This window comes from Cyclopterus lumpus, chromosome 23 (assembly GCF_009769545.1).
Source record: "Cyclopterus lumpus isolate fCycLum1 chromosome 23, fCycLum1.pri, whole genome shotgun sequence".
NCBI classification, from domain to species: Eukaryota; Metazoa; Chordata; class Actinopteri; order Perciformes; family Cyclopteridae; genus Cyclopterus; species Cyclopterus lumpus.
The window spans coordinates 16,254,355-16,270,343 of NC_046988.1; the positions used below are offsets into that span (position 1 = coordinate 16,254,355).

At 39.4% G+C, this 15,989-nt stretch overlaps 1 protein-coding gene across 1 annotated transcript; it reads right to left on the reverse strand.

Moving 5' to 3' along the window:
- Nucleotides 1–6,133: 6,133 nt before the first annotated feature.
- Nucleotides 6,134–15,079, reverse strand: LOC117726358 (CCR4-NOT transcription complex subunit 2-like). The gene is made up of 15 exons (XM_034526592.1): nucleotides 14,964–15,079; nucleotides 12,836–12,967; nucleotides 12,439–12,511; nucleotides 12,084–12,231; nucleotides 11,265–11,474; nucleotides 10,702–10,781; nucleotides 10,230–10,355; nucleotides 9,973–10,103; nucleotides 9,670–9,793; nucleotides 9,440–9,596; nucleotides 8,392–8,453; nucleotides 8,185–8,234; nucleotides 7,995–8,095; nucleotides 7,643–7,787; nucleotides 6,134–6,874 (listed from the first exon to the last, which is right to left on the reverse strand). The coding sequence occupies exons 2-15, from the start codon at nucleotides 12,953–12,955 to the stop codon at nucleotides 6,788–6,790; spliced, it is 1,614 nt and encodes a 537-aa protein (XP_034382483.1). The 5' UTR covers nucleotides 12,956–12,967; nucleotides 14,964–15,079; the 3' UTR covers nucleotides 6,134–6,787.
- Nucleotides 15,080–15,989: the final 910 nt, after the last annotated feature.

Below are 15,989 nucleotides of genomic sequence, written 5' to 3' on the forward strand. Positions count from 1 at the left end.
GATACTCGCCAGTAGTACCTGATTCTCGTCAGTAGTACCTGATACTCGTCAGTAGTACCTGATTCTCGTCAGTAGTACCTGATACTCGTCAGTAGTACCTGATTCTCGTCAGTAGTACCTGATACTCGTCAGTAGTACCTGATTCTCGTCAGTAGTACCTGATACTCGTCAGTAGTACCTGATTCTCGTCAGTAGTACCTGATACTCGTCAGTAGTACCTGATTCTCGTCAGTACGTCAGTAGTACCTGATACTCGTCAGTAGTACCTGATTCTCGTCAGTAGTACCTGATACTCGTCAGTAGTACCTGATTCTCGTCAGTAGTACCTGATACTCGTCAGTAGTACCTGATACTCGTCAGTAGTACCTGATACTCGTCAGTAGTACCTGATACTCGTCAGTAGTACCTGATACTCGTCAGTAGTACCTGATACTCGTCAGTAGTACCTGATTCTCGTCAGTAGTACCTGATACTCGTCAGTAGTACCTGATTCTCGTCAGTAGTACCTGATACTCGTCAGTAGTACCTGATACTCGTCAGTAGTACCTGATTCTCGTCAGTAGTACCTGATACTCGTCAGTAGTACCTGATTCTCGTCAGTAGTACCTGATACTCGTCAGTAGTACCTGATTCTCGTCAGTAGTACCTGATACTCGTCAGTAGTACCTGATTCTCGTCAGTAGTACCTGATACTCGTCAGTAGTACCTGATTCTCGTCAGTAGTACCTGATTCTCGTCAGTAGTACCTGATACTCGTCAGTAGTACCTGATTCTCGTCAGTAGTACCTGATACTCGTCAGTAGTACCTGATTCTCGTCAGTAGTACCTGATTCTCGTCAGTAGTACCTGATACTCGTCAGTAGTACCTGATTCTCGTCAGTAGTACCTGATACTCGTCAGTAGTACCTGATTCTCGTCAGTAGTACCTGATACTCGTCAGTAGTACCTGATACTCGTCAGTAGTACCTGATTCTCGTCAGTAGTACCTGATACTCGTCAGTAGTACCTGATTCTCGTCAGTAGTACCTGATACTCGTCAGTAGTACCTGATTCTCGTCAGTAGTACCTGATTCTCGTCAGTAGTACCTGATACTCGTCAGTAGTACCTGATTCTCGTCAGTAGTACCTGATACTCGTCAGTAGTACCTGATACTCGTCAGTAGTACCTGATTCTCGTCAGTAGTACCTGATACTCGTCAGTAGTACCTGATTCTCGTCAGTAGTACCTGATTCTCGTCAGTAGTACCTGATACTCGTCAGTAGTACCTGATTCTCGTCAGTAGTACCTGATACTCGTCAGTAGTACCTGATTCTCGTCAGTAGTACCTGATACTCGTCAGTAGTACCTGATTCTCGTCAGTAGTACCTGATACTCGTCAGTAGTACCTGATTCTCGTCAGTAGTACCTGATACTCGTCAGTAGTACCTGATACTCGTCAGTAGTACCTGATACTCGTCAGTAGTACCTGATTCTCGTCAGTAGTACCTGATACTCGTCAGTAGTACCTGATTCTCGTCAGTAGTACCTGATACTCGTCAGTAGTACCTGATTCTCGTCAGTAGTACCTGATACTCGTCAGTAGTACCTGATACTCGTCAGTAGTACCTGATTCTCGTCAGTAGTACCTGATTCTCGTCAGTAGTACCTGATACTCGTCAGTAGTACCTGATACTCGTCAGTAGTACCTGATTCTCGTCAGTAGTACCTGATACTCGTCAGTAGTACCTGATTCTCGTCAGTAGTACCTGATACAGTCAGTACTGCGTCTCTCGGCCTGTGAAGTGAAGCTCTGCATGAAGAGGCTTTATGGTAATCAGGAGGCAGGATTATTATCATCTCTGCAGATCAAAAGATTACAAATGGAAACGGACATCAGAGGGAAACGTGTCTCTGGAACGGAGAGAAACTTTGAATCGTGCAGAAATATGTACGCGCTGATATAAAAACTCTTATAAAACACAACAAAATGGGAGGAAAAGCCGAAGAGCGACCGGATTTGAGGCTTTTCGGTTGAAATAGAACCAAATAAAAGAGTCTGAAAAGGGGCGTCGGCCTAGTGTGAGCTGGCCTGAACCATCAGGAGCTGCAGGTCTGAAGAGGAAACACAAAGAGATGCTGGAGAGACTACGAAGGTCATGACAACCTCAGACAGACATAACACAACAATAACAAGACTAAAAAATGATTTTTAATCCGCTGCATAAAAATCTACTTTGTGTGAATTCCAGGAGAAAAGACAAAGATTTGTGTTTCTTTCCTTAAGTGAAGTTTCGTTTTCACACCTTCGCCTCCTCTCCGTCTCTCACGATGTTACACTTGTCTTTTTTAGACCAGTTCAGTTACATAACTGTTGGTTCAACATTAAAAAAGAAAAGCAAACACAACACTTGCATGTTTACAAAGAAAAGTAAAATATAGAAAGACTGTGAAGGAATAAATAAAAAAAGGTTAAAAGAATAAAAAGGTAACGTTTTGTTTGACCAACAGCTTAAAAGCCTCAAATATATTAAATGTATTTATACAACTGAACAATTCGTTGTATTTTTGCTTGAAAAAAATACCAAATTGATGCACCGATTATCACGATAGTTTTCTACTTCTCGACTGTGTGTAAAAATACTTTGCATCTTAAAAAGTGCTTCAGAGTATATATATATATATATATATATATATATATATATATATATATATATATATATACACACACACATATACATACATTCATACAGTATAAATATATATGTATATATACATATATATTTATTTAAAAAAAGAAAGAAGAGGATCTTAGGATGAATACAAATCAGTTTTAATGTTGTTTTGAGAGCGGCGCCATCTTGTGGTCAAACTACTGAAGCACAGCTCAAAGTGAGCAGATGCTCTGGAGGCTTCGACCTCAGATGGAGCCGGACTTTGAGACTTAATATACTAAATATACAATTTATTCAGTTATTAAAGCTCCTGTTCTTGTAGTTTATATATTTGATTGAAGTATTATTATTATTATTATGCTATAATACACACACCGTTGTTTTTTAGCAAGTAGAGGGAACAGAAACCGACTGCAGCCAAAAATAATGAAAACGCTTCTATTCTTATTAATAGTGAAGAAAACAAAAAAGTAACACTTGATTTTAACTTTTACAAAATACATATTTTGGAGACTGACTGTCTATCTTATATTAAAAAAAACCTGCAAATAAAATGTAACATTTTAACTCAAGTTCCACTTCTTAGCTTTTCCCATTTCACCAACATTGAATATATACATATATTTTAACTGTATTCGTGTCTTTTAAAAGTTAAAACAATTTTTTTAACAAGTTATCTAAAAACTAACCCGACTTTTAAAACAGCTACAAGAACATTTTCATTGTGTCGTTTCTTTCGCCCCCTGTGGACAAAAGTGGAAGTGCATCAATACTATAATTCAGCAGTTTGCAGGAAGCAAAGATAATTTGAGTATTTGTAGCCCTGTGAGATTAATAACTAAGAAATATGACGTGAAACCATCTCACAATGCATTTCATGAATAAAAGACATTTTACCTCGTAGTAACTTTAACAAGAACACAGATTTACCTGATGTAGTGAAGAACAGGTGAAGTGATGAAGACGAAGGCACTTTTCAGTCCTGTCAAAACAAAACTGCATTTCTCACACACACACACACAAATAAAAACACACACACACAAGTCGTCCGTCAGTTTCATTACCAGAATATTTATTTTATTCTTTTTCCTATTAAAACACTAGCTGCCATATTTAATAAAACAGCCAAACGGCCAAGTGCCTCAGTCCTCCAATCAAATCTCCCCCAGCAGGGTGTCACATGGGGCTGTGGGCGTGTCCTTGGCTTTTTGCTGCTGCAATGTGAACGAGCTGGGCCTTGTAGTCGGAAAGGCGGGCGATGATGTCGCCGCGGTCACGTCGTTGGCGGTCGTCGGCGTGGTCGAGCGTGGTCCCCGGTAAAAACGTCTCCGCGGTGGACGTCTCGTATTGCATCGTTTACTGGCGACCAGCTGAGGGACGGCGTCCTCGTTTCACACCATTTTTTACTTTTTTCCCTTTTTTCTTAAAAACACTGCCTGTGTGTATTCATTTATATATAAATAAATAAACACATACCTTTACATTGGTGCCTCCTGGAGGAAAATTTTAAAAATAAGAAATAATCTGATGTTTAGCATAACTTGCTTTTGGTGGTGTGGGACAGACTTTCGGTTCGGACTTGTACTTGTTCCGTCTACACGTATACAGATATATATTTAAAATATATAGATTTTCCTCCACGTTTTTGGCCTCTTGTCCACACACAAAGCTTCAATGCTGCATTCAGGTGGTGCCAGAATAATCTGAAAAATGGGTTCCAGACGTGGGACACAATTTTGCTGAGTTGACGTGTAAAAAGTAAATGTGAAACTCTTTCGTTAATTTTCACGTTGCCGCTTCATTGTAATTTGTAATGTCAGGTTTCTACCGTTTCAGCTGATCGAATGTAAATAAATAAAAATAATTCTAGTGGAAGGAGATGTTTTGTAAAACGAAGCTGGTGTCGACAGCATTTATTTAACTTATCCTTTTTCTAAAATATCTGTACATGTGTAGACGATGACTAAGAACACTAACCGACATTTTGGGAAATAAACTTTTTCGCTTCCCTCCAGAGAGTCGGATGTTGAGATCGCTGCCAATCTCGTGTCCGTACGATAAATATGAAACTAACTCCAGCGGCTTGTTAGCTTTAGCTTAGCATAAAGACTGGAAACAGGTGGAAACAGCTAGCCTGGCTTTGTCCAAAAGAGACAGAATCCGCCTACCGGCTCCTCTGAAGCCGATTAACTGTTTATCTTATTTGTTCAATCTGTATAAAAACTGAAGTGTAAAAAGACGTCTTCATGCTAAGCTAAGCTAATGTTTGCTAGCGATAGCTTGATAGTTAGTGTACAGACATGTGAGGTATTAATCTGAACACCTGACTCTCGACAAGAAAATGAAGGTCAGAAAATAGAGATTTTCCTTAATGATCCTGAGAGAGGTGTCACTCCAGCAGCCTGATTGGTTTGAAGTGTTGCCGTGCAGAACTTAGACAATAAATGTAAATTAAAAGTAGAATAACTTAAATATAAAAAAGGTAAACGAACAAAACAGGGAGCTCCACTGGAAGGAGGGAGCAGGAAATGTTGGAATGAAAATAAAGATGAAAAAGAATAAAAAACAGGGAAAGATGCGTCTTCGTGGAAGAGATGTGCTCACATTTAAAATCCACCCAACTGTGGGAAAATAATCCACATTTCTATTTCACTCATTATTTATTTATTCTGACTTAAAACAAGCGAAAGAATCTGACGATAGAGAGAATATTTATAATCTTTAGTTTTAAGTTTTGCCTAAAAAAAAGAAGAAAAGTAATTATTTTTGTGCAGTTTGCGTTATAAAACAAGTTGATGTCGTCAACTTCAGGGCTGCAACTATCGATTTTTAAAAATTAATATAGCAGTATTTTCTTTTCAATGAATAATTATTTAGTCCAACAAATATTTAACAAAGAAAAAGGAAATTCGTATTTGAGAAGCTGACATTTAGGAATATTAAAACTATTTCTGCATCAAAAATTACTGAGATGATTAATTGATTATCAAAATAATTAAAACGACTTGATTGATTATATAATCGTTTTAACTTTAACAGCCTTTTAAACTAGAAAATAACCTGCTGATTAATTAATAAAAAATAATAAATTGTTGCACTACTTAATCAAATGGAAAGCTTTAACTCTGATGATCAAAAGGATAAAAAATAAATAAAAATGTTGACTTTTATTCCAATTAACAGCGAATACTTTCGCCTGATCACGCCTCTAAAATCCTTATAATAATACGCTCCATTAAAATAAAGTGAATTAATCCGCCGCTAAAAGTAGTCCCAACAAAGGGCACTATTTTCTTTCGTTTTGAGTAATACAGCTGTTTTAGTTTGAAAAGATTTGCACATAAAATAATAATAATAAACGCCTCAGGTGAATAAATAAGGTGAAACGCGGTGAACGTCGACTCTAAATGCCAAACACATCCCTCTCAGAGACTTCCACGAGTTTGTTTCCGCCAACATCAACAAACCCCCCAAAAAAAGATATTTTTTCTTCTTTTATTATGAAATAGTGCTACAATGTACATTGCATTTTCTCTCCTGACTCTGCTGATGTGTGTGTTTGTTTGTGTTGTTGATTTGTAACGCTTGTTGAAAAAAAAAAAAAAAAAAAAAAAAAAACTGGTAAAAATAAAGATAAAAATTTTCCTGCCAATGTGCGGCACAGTGTGAAATAATTATCCACCTGACAGGTGATCGAAGTCCGTGTTTAAAATCTGGTTCTTCTTAAAAGCTTCTGTAGACAAAAATAGTCAAAATCTTAAGACTGGATAGAAACAAGAATCACTCGATCAGATGGACGTTATTTACAGTGCTCGTGTTGAACGGTGTGAGGAGGGTGGGAAATAAAAATAAACTGAACAGAACGTGAGGTAAAGGACAAACAAAACAAAAAATAAAACAATCTGAAAAAGTTAAAAATCAAAAAAGTCTATTCGGAATCTTTTTCTTAAGTTTTTTTTTTTTTAGGAGAGCAGGAGGCGGGACGTCCTCTCCCGTCCCGAGTCCTTATTGGCCAGATTCGCTTTGAGTGTGTGGATGAACCCACAGGGTGAGGAAGGAGGGGGAGGGGGGCGGGGGGTGATGATTGATGAGCCAGGAGGGCCAATGGCAGGCAGGCAGGAGGAGGTAGAGCCAATCAGAAGGCCTGCTGGGCAGGATTGTAGTTGAACGTGGAGGGAACGTGAGGTCGCTCTTCTAGTTTCTCGTACTCCAGATGAAACTCCTGGAAACAGAGACAGGAAGTCACGTTTACCGCTGTGTGTGTGTGTGTGTGTGTGTGTGTGTGTGTGTGTGTGTATATATATATATATATATATATATATATAAATAAATAATAAAACAATATAACTATTTGTTTATTTAATATATTGTTAATATATATATATATATATATATATATATATATATATATATATATATATATGTCTTTAAATATATGTATGAATTATATATTTATATATGTATTTAAAAATAAACAAATATTTCTTTTATATATATTTTTTTTCTTAACTCAATATTTAACAATATTTTTCTAAAACTAAAGTACTTTCCTGTGAAGACGGAAGTTCAGAAATAAAACGGCAACTATTTTAAATAAATGATTAGTTATTATTATAAGTTATCTTTTTCTACAAAAAGACCAAAATGAGCCTTTGGAAAAATGGATGTTTAATTTCAATAAAAATCAAGAAAATAATTTAAAGGACGAACATTACACATAAATGCCCCTTTTAATCTCGATTAGTTTATTATCTTGATAATAAAATAATGGTTTCAAGTCATTTTTAAAGCACAAAAGTAAAACATTTGATGCTTAAAGCTCCTTAAATGTGAGACTTTGCTTCCTTTTCTTGCGTCAACATGAAAGTTAACTGGATATCTTTATTTGGGACGTGTGAATACTTCCTTTGTGGCTCTGGGACGAGCAGTTTCAGTTTTAAAGAGCAACACGTAACAGATTAAAGAAGAAATAAACAACAGGTGAGTTTACCTTCGCCACCTTCCTCCAGTTGAGGCAGTCGAAGAAGTAGTAGGTCCCCCTCTCGTAGGCGTTGGTCTTCAGCGTGGGCTCCATGCCCGGAGCCCTGGTGATCCAGACCCGCTCCTCTTTATGGTACCTCCAGTCCCTGTTAAACCTGGGACAGCATGCATTTCTTTAAATAACCATCATCATCAGAGTTTCATCTTTCCGACGGTTCTCGAACACATCAATTTTTTTTTAAAACAGCGAAAACAAATTAAAACAATTATTATATTTAGTCAAATGTTGTTGTTTTAAGAAACAGAAATCGTCTTTAATGTTCCCATTTAAACGTAAACAGCTGTGTGTGTGTTGTTCTCACAGTTCTACCGCAGCCAGCAGTTGTAGTAGGTCTCCTCCGTTCATGTAGTAAAGATAAAACAGCAGATCTTCACCATACCGAGACAGCTTGATGGCGGCTAACTGGAGACACGAAACACGAGGACAGTTAAACACGTTTCTCAGGCGGCTCTGGGAGGAAGCAGCGCCGGGCGGCTCTTCGTGGAGCTCACCTTGTCTCTGATGTGGATGTTGGTTAAATACTCAGACGGCACGTGGAAGTCTGCAGGAAGAGGACAGAAAAACATGCACGTGGCCTTTTATCACCGATGTTTGAACCGGCTTTAGTTTCCACGGAAACGCGCAGATTTATTTGCGTCTCAGCGGATTAAATGTAATATTCTCGTGAATAATCAGAATGAACCTAAAGGTGAACTCACCGATGTCCTGCGGTCGACACGGAGCCGACGCCCACGGAGACGCAAACTTCGGGTAGAGATTCCTGAGACAGAGGAGACGATCAGCTGGTGTTTACAGAATATGTCTCTTGTGTTTATTATATTTTTTAGTTTAGGACGGAAGATTTTTTTCAGATCTAAAAATTAAAAAAAAATAAAAATCTTATTTTAAGTTAATAAACCAAACTCCACGACAAAGAGGATGAATTGTAATTAACTCATATTCATCGATGACTTTATAGTCTTAGTATTATAAGAGTTATAATATTATTATAGTAAAGTATTTAATGTATTATAAAAGAAACAAAGGCTGAATATCCTATTTATTTCGGGTCTGCTTTTAAAATGAATGATATGCAACCTTTTTTTAAATAAATAAAATAATATTTGTATTTTATTCATATTTGTATAATTTATTCAAATTGTACGAATGATTTGCATTTATATATTATAACAAAAATAATTACAATTACTATATTACTATGTGCAGCCCTACTACAAAAAATAAAACTATAGATTAAGTACGACCCGGCTACAGGTAAAGAAACGTGATAAAAATATATATATATATATATATATATATATATACACATTTTTTTATTAATAATTTAATTGATTATGTATTCAAATTGTATTTATTATGCAAATGTTAGTAATAATTTGCATTAACTTTTAACAAATTACAGTGAATGCTATTTGCAGCCCTACTTGTTAACCGGTAACAAATTAAATGTAATTACATTAAGTTCAAAGTAAATAAACATGATTAAGGAAATAAATAAATGATTAACTACAATAATAATTTTGGACTGAACTGTGTTTTTTGGAGTCTGAAAATATAACGGTTTGTTTTTTTCGTTCCTTTATTATTCTCATTATAATAGACTAAAGATCAAGATTATTGACTCAAGATCGTCCTTGTTGTTAAAAAAAGTTTAATGAAATCTTAAGTAAAAGATGTAAAAATGTGTGTGTTTGTGTGTGTGTGTGTGTGTGTGTGTGTGTGTGTGTGTGTGTGTGTCCGTCGTACTCGGGCGAGTTGAGGTTGAGGCCCAGCGTGGTGAGGTCGGAGCCCAGCGCCAGGTGCACCATGCCGGGGTCGGTCTCCGCCGCCCGGATGAACGTCAGCAGGCCGATCATCCCGAACTGGTCCGTTACCATGCCGATGGGGATGTTGGTCACGCGCCCTGGAACAGAGACTTAGATCTTAGACCCAGACCCCCTACCGGGTTCCTACGGGATCTACCGAGCGCGCCTCACCGTCAGGAAGCACCTGGATCCCCTTCTTCTGCTGGTTGTTGTTGCTGGGGGCGGAGCTCTTGTCGCCGGGGAACTTGGGACCGTCGGAGCTCGAGGAGGCGGGCTTCCCCGACGAGTTCAGATTCTGATTGGACAAAAATGGAGTGAAAAAACAATCCGAAAAAATGGGACGGGTCAGGACGTGAGAGCGCTGCGTAAGTGAGGAAAAGGACACCGTGGTGAAAAAAAAATAACACAACAAACAAACAAAACAGCAGGTAAACGTCAAACAGTGGAAAAATAGATAAATAAAAGGCCTCTAACCGTTTTGCTGTCTTCGTTGGTGCCGGTGGAGTCTTTCGTTTGGTAGTTCGGTCCGGGGAGCGCCGGGAAGTCTTCGTTGTGGATGGAGAAGTCCTGCGACTGCTCGCTGGACGGCTTGGTTACCATGCCAACTGGAAACAATTGAGGGGGGGGGAAGTCGGCGAGGCGCCGATCGAAGCGTTAAAATGCGAAACAGAAACGCGTTCGGAGGCGACACAAAGAAGCCATGAACACACACACACGCTGGTCTCTCTTACCGTAAGGGGCCCGACCGGCCAGCGGGTTGAGCAGTGGGGTGGGATTCGAGCCTCCGTCCCTCCGACTCCTGTCTGCTAACGCTGGGAAGTCCGACAGGTCCAACCCCGTCACATTCTCACTGCCGTCTGACACACACACACACACACACACACACACACACACACACACACACACACACACACACACACACACACACACACACACTTGAGCTTCGACCGATGTTTTAAAAACAAGCCCCACTTCTTCTGGCGCTCATTGATCCAGAACGTGTTAGTCTCTACATGATATAAATATTAAAGTTATTTTCATGATTCTCCATCCCGCCGGCAGATTTTTGGGTCCAGAGGGTTAAAGCTTTAACTCAACTATGACATCATCTCTTAAATGATCATAAACTAACAAAACACACCAAAACCAGCTAAGCTGTCCACCTCCGAGAAGCTCCTGACGGTCGTAGAGTTGTTTGTGTACCTGTGCCGTTAAAGATGTTGTTGGATAAGGAGTTGTTCATGTTGTAGCCTGGATTCCTGTTCACACCAAAACCTGACATGCTGACACACACACACACACACACACACACACACACACACACACACTGGATTATTCTCTAAAACACAGAAGTGAAAATAAAACGACAGCGATGGGAAACAAACATCGGACGTTTCCCCATTTGAAAGTGTTTATAGCCAATAATCATTATTTATATGAAACCATCTACATACAAAGAAATATCTGAATTAATATTACAATTAATGACAAAAAAATAAATAATATTCAACATATGTGAAAATTCCCCTTTTTTAAAAGAAATTTTAAAGGACTTTTTGTTGTTTTTAATCAAAGATTCCAAAAAAATCAGTGGCGTCAGCTTTTAAAATGTGAATATTTGTTGGCTTCTTGACTCTATTTTAAAAAACACATTTGAATTCTCGCCTATTTTTCTGACATTTAAAAATATAAATACCTAAATAAAGCAGTGATAAGCGTGAGCTGCAATAAATACGTGTGAAACTGAACATAAAGGTGAGCGTTACCTGTTGATGGTGAAAGGCTGCCGCGCTTGCTGCTGTTTGGGCATGCCGATGATGCTGGGTGACGACCGGCTGGGGCTCCCCATGCCGCTGCTCCTCCCTCCCCCTACACCTCCTCCCCGCTCCACTCCCACCCCCCCCATCCCACCCGTCGGCCCCCCCACCTGCTGGCTGTGGTTCAGCACGCTCCGGGTGCTCATTGGCAGAATCCCCCTGCAGAGAGAGGAAGACAAAAACTAAAAGATTAAAAGGAGGAGAGAAAAAGATGATGAAGACGAGCAGCTGGGTTTGAAACGAGAGGAAGTTCATCTGGAGAAACACATCTACGAGTTTGAAGGCTCATAAGATGAACAACAAACACTTTATAACACCAAGAGACAGTTAATTAAACTAACACACATGTTTATGTTCTTATTAAAGGAACTTCACAGAATCACAGCGACGGAAGTTTATGAGAATTAATGTCGTGAAAAGCTCAAATCCTGAGGTAAAATTTTAAAACTTGGACGATCATAACTGCTTTCACCATAATAATCTTAATAGCGATCCTCTACGATTGACAAGTGGTGCACATAATCAATAAAGAAATAACAGATTTGAGCTAAAATGTACAATTCTGCACCCAGACTGTTTTACGTCATATTTATTTCTTGTTTGGACTGTAAATAATCTGTGAATTAGTTTTGTTTCTCCAGTTTTAAATGTCAGTAAACATTACGGCGTTTGTATTAAATAAAATTAGACGTATACAACTAATTCATTGTTATGTTTTAAGATCCCTCGGGGTTCGTGTGTGTGTGTGTGTGTGTGTGTGTGTCGTACCTGCTCGGTGAGGGAGGCGTGTGCATCGTGCCAGTGTTGGCTGTACTGGCATGACTGGGGAGCTGGTTGGCAGATTGGTTCAACCCACTTCGACTTAACTGAGGCGCTGTGCTGCTGTTCATCCCTCGCATGGGGAACCCCAAAGCACCTTGGGGTGGGGGGGGGGGGGGGGGGGGAATAGAGAGAGAGAAAGAGAGAGAGAGACACACACACACACACACACACACACACACACACAATTAAATCACAACCTGATCTCGTACGAGACATTAAGGGTTCGAGTTAAAACCGTGTACCCCACTTCGACCATATACCTGTGTGTGTGTGTGTGTGTGTGTGTGTGTGTGTAACTCACTCTGTGGGCCATATAAACTGGCTCCCAGCTGTGACAGTTGACCCGTTGAGGAAGCAGAGGAAGACGTCAGCATCTGAGGAGAGAGGAAGCACCGACACAACTCACTCACTTCTCCTCACGACGTCATCGTTCGTTCACCGCGGAGAAAATAAATAAGCATGAAAACCTGGAGAAGCTCATTGATGACAGAGGAAAAACTAAATAATTAAATCCATTATAAATTGTAAATCCATTAAGCAAAAAGGAACCAAACATCTCAAATGTAAATAAATTCTTCATAATTAACTAAAATGGCAGCTGAAGGGTTGAGACGAGATAAAATTCATTTTTACAAGCAGGCCCCTATATTTAAATCCATATTATTATTATTAGGAAGGAAAACTGACAGACAACTCACATCTTTGTCAGGGCGGTGTGGAGGGAACATGGACTGCTGGGTGTAGTAGAGGCTGGAGTCGTCCGCGTAGTCGCTCTCTACCCCTCCCTCCATAAACTTCTTCCGGTTAGCACCAAACATACCGCGTGTCACCTGAGGAACCGGGCACAGGAAACGGTCAATTTGACTTCCCGTCACACCTGCAGCGTTTCACTAAAAGCTTCATAACCCCCGTCAGAGAAAACATTCAAGATTCATCTCCGAGTCTGCAGGTATTCACAGAAGCTAAACTTTGCAATCTCTAAAAACAAAAAGCAAATCAACGAAATAACGCGGAATAAAAACAATCGCACACCATCTGTGAATGTGGACAGATTTGTATTGTTTTTCATCCCAAATGCTGCTCAGACAATCGCTCTAACTCTGATATTTTCCCTCTGTATGAATCGTTTTGGAGGTGTGCAATGAGCCGCTTTCAGATGTGGTCACGCAAACTATTTTTTGCACTTTTATTATGTTGTATATAGTTAATAAGTTTGGAATAATTCTACGTTTTAAGTGGAGCGGCGACTACGGACCCGGGTCTTGTTTGAAGACCACAGATTAACCTGCAACTTGTATGAACAAATGAACACATTTTATTAATTTGTTTGCATACAATAATACTTGTCAAAACTAAACGAAGCTTCGATGCATCAGAGATGTTTAGTAATCAAGCTAAACTCGAACCGTTTCAGGCCTTTCAGTTTGTAAAACAAAATAAATGCAGCTAACAGTGTTTTTACAATAAAGAAATGACCCGATGCTTCACATATAAAACCAGGATAGAAAGATAAAAATAAAAAATGTCAAATGAAAGCCACTTCATGATAATAAATAATAATAGAATAGAATGCATAGAATGCATGAAATCAAGTGAAATACAACTCGTTAAAAGAGTTGGTCTTGTTTAAAGAACACAGATAAACAAAGAGTCGGGTCTTCATTGATCATAAAAACACATTTTGCAGTGTTTTGGTTTGTTGGATTACACAAACAAACTTATGTGAGCGTCCAACATATAACATGCAACACTCTTTTCTTACAATAAATAAATAAAGTCTAAAAAGTCACATCCAGACCACTCAATAATGAATAAACCCACCAGATAATGTTGTTTACCCACTTCTTTGGTTATTAAAACATCCATAAACTATCTTTATGTTGAACTCCTTCATTTAAACTCATAATGCACATTATAAACACACAATATCAAACTATGTTTGAACCCTGTACCTTGCACACGAGGTAGTGTTCCGATATAAACACACATTTGTGTCTGAATAGTCTCTTATTGTTCCTGCAGCAGGTTAGCCAGACTTCTAGCTTCAGCCCCCGGTGTTATGATATATAAAGTGTGTATTATTACCCTTTTAAAACTTCGTGATGCCGAACGAGCAGCGGATAAGCTCCTCTGTTCTGCTTTGAAACGTTAAAGCTGCAGCAGTGTCGCAAAAAAAAAGCGAGCTAACGTGAAACGTGAAGGCTAAAGCTCTTTTAATCTCTTTAATTTACCCTTTAATGAAAGAAACTCACCGGTTTTGCTTCACGGCAACGATAAGCCGGTTTATCTTTATTCTAGTTGTGTGCTTGAGTCCCGTGTACGTGATGCTATTAGCGTTTTTCTTTTACCTTGTTAGCCGAGTGTCAGGAGCTATGTGCTAGCCGAGCAGTGCAGGTAAGCTAGCGGCTAATTCCATAAGAATACATGGGAGACGTTAGCACGCGAGCTAACACTTACTACTCGAGCTAAGCTAGTCGGCTAACAGCGACGCCAGAACGCCGCTACGGGGCCGGTTGTGTGACGTTGTAACGGGCTTTGACAGACCGGGGACGGCGGTTAAGATTCGGGTGAAGCAGACACGCGACCGGGGAACCGGGGACCGGTGGGAAAGGGGTGATATTCGGGTTTGGGCCTAGTTTCCCCCACAAACAACAACAAAAAGCAACGGAAGCTGACTGCCGGGTTGGAAGTCGTGTCTTCCGGCTCCCCCCCCCCCGTGGGCTGGTTCCGTGATGAACTTCCACGCCGGCCGGGGTTCGGTTTAAAAGTGGGTTCGGCGGGTCTTTTGGGGGAAAATACATTAAAGGAATAAAACAAGGAGCTTACCGCATCAATCTTTCTTCCCCGCTACAATCCAAGATGGCCGTCATCTCTTCGCCAATCAGCAAGGATGCTGGGATGCCTGTCGCCTCTGACCTCTGAGGCTCCATCACTCTACTTTACTCTATTGTGTTCTATTGTACTCTACTCTCTGATACATGAGGCTCCATCACTCTACTTTACTCTATTATGTTCTATTGTACTCTACTCTCTGATACATGAGGCTTCATCACTCTACTTTACTCTATTATGTTCTATTGTACTCTACTCTCTGATACATGAGGCTCCATCACTCTACTTTACTCTATTATGTTCTATTGTACTCTACTCTCTGATACATGAGGCTCCATCACTCTACTTTACTCTATTGTACTCTATTGTACTCTACTCTCTGATACATGAGGCTTCATCACTCTACTTTACTCTACTGTGCTCTATTGTACTTTACTCTCTGATACCTAAGACTCCATCATTCTGCTTTACTCTATTATATTATATTGTACTCTACTATCTGATATCCAATGCTCCATCATTCTACTTTACTCTATTATACTCTACTCTCGCAGGCTCCATCATGATACTTTATTCTATTGTATTATATTGTATTCTAGTATATTCTTGTATTCTAGTATACTCTATTGTGCTCTACTCTCTGATACCTGAAGCTCCATTATTCTACTTTACTCTATTATACTCTACTCTCTGATATTTCAGGCTCCGCCACTGTACTTTTGTGTATTATACTCTATTGTACTATACTCTCTGATACACAAGGTTCCATCATTCTAGTTTTACTCTATTGTACTCTACTCAAGTCTATTGTACTTTACTCTACTCTCTGATATCTGAGGCTCCATCAATCTACTTTACTCTATTGTAGTATACTCTACTCTATTATACTTTAGTCTCTGACAAATTGCAAATACTCTGACCTTTGACCCTCACATCGTTTCAGAAACAACTCCCCAAAAAAAGAGATGGAGAAAAAGGAAAGAAACCTTTAGGAGAGCATGGACAAAAGCAACAGAAGTA

What these genes read in the sequence shown, in the direction of transcription:
- LOC117726358 (XM_034526592.1), bottom strand. Translation starts at nt 12,955, where the DNA reads ATGTTTGGTGCTAACCGGAAGAAGTTTATGGAGGGAGGGGTAGAGAGC. An exon ending in CACACCGCCCTGACAAAGAT is followed by an intron (nt 12,512 to 12,835) that starts GTGAGTTGTCTG and finishes CTCTCTCCTCAG; the next exon opens with ATGCTGACGTCTTCCTCTGC. An exon ending in ACATCCACATCAGAGACAAG is followed by an intron (nt 8,096 to 8,184) that starts GTGAGCTCCACG and finishes TCGTGTCTCCAG; the next exon opens with TTAGCCGCCATCAAGCTGTC.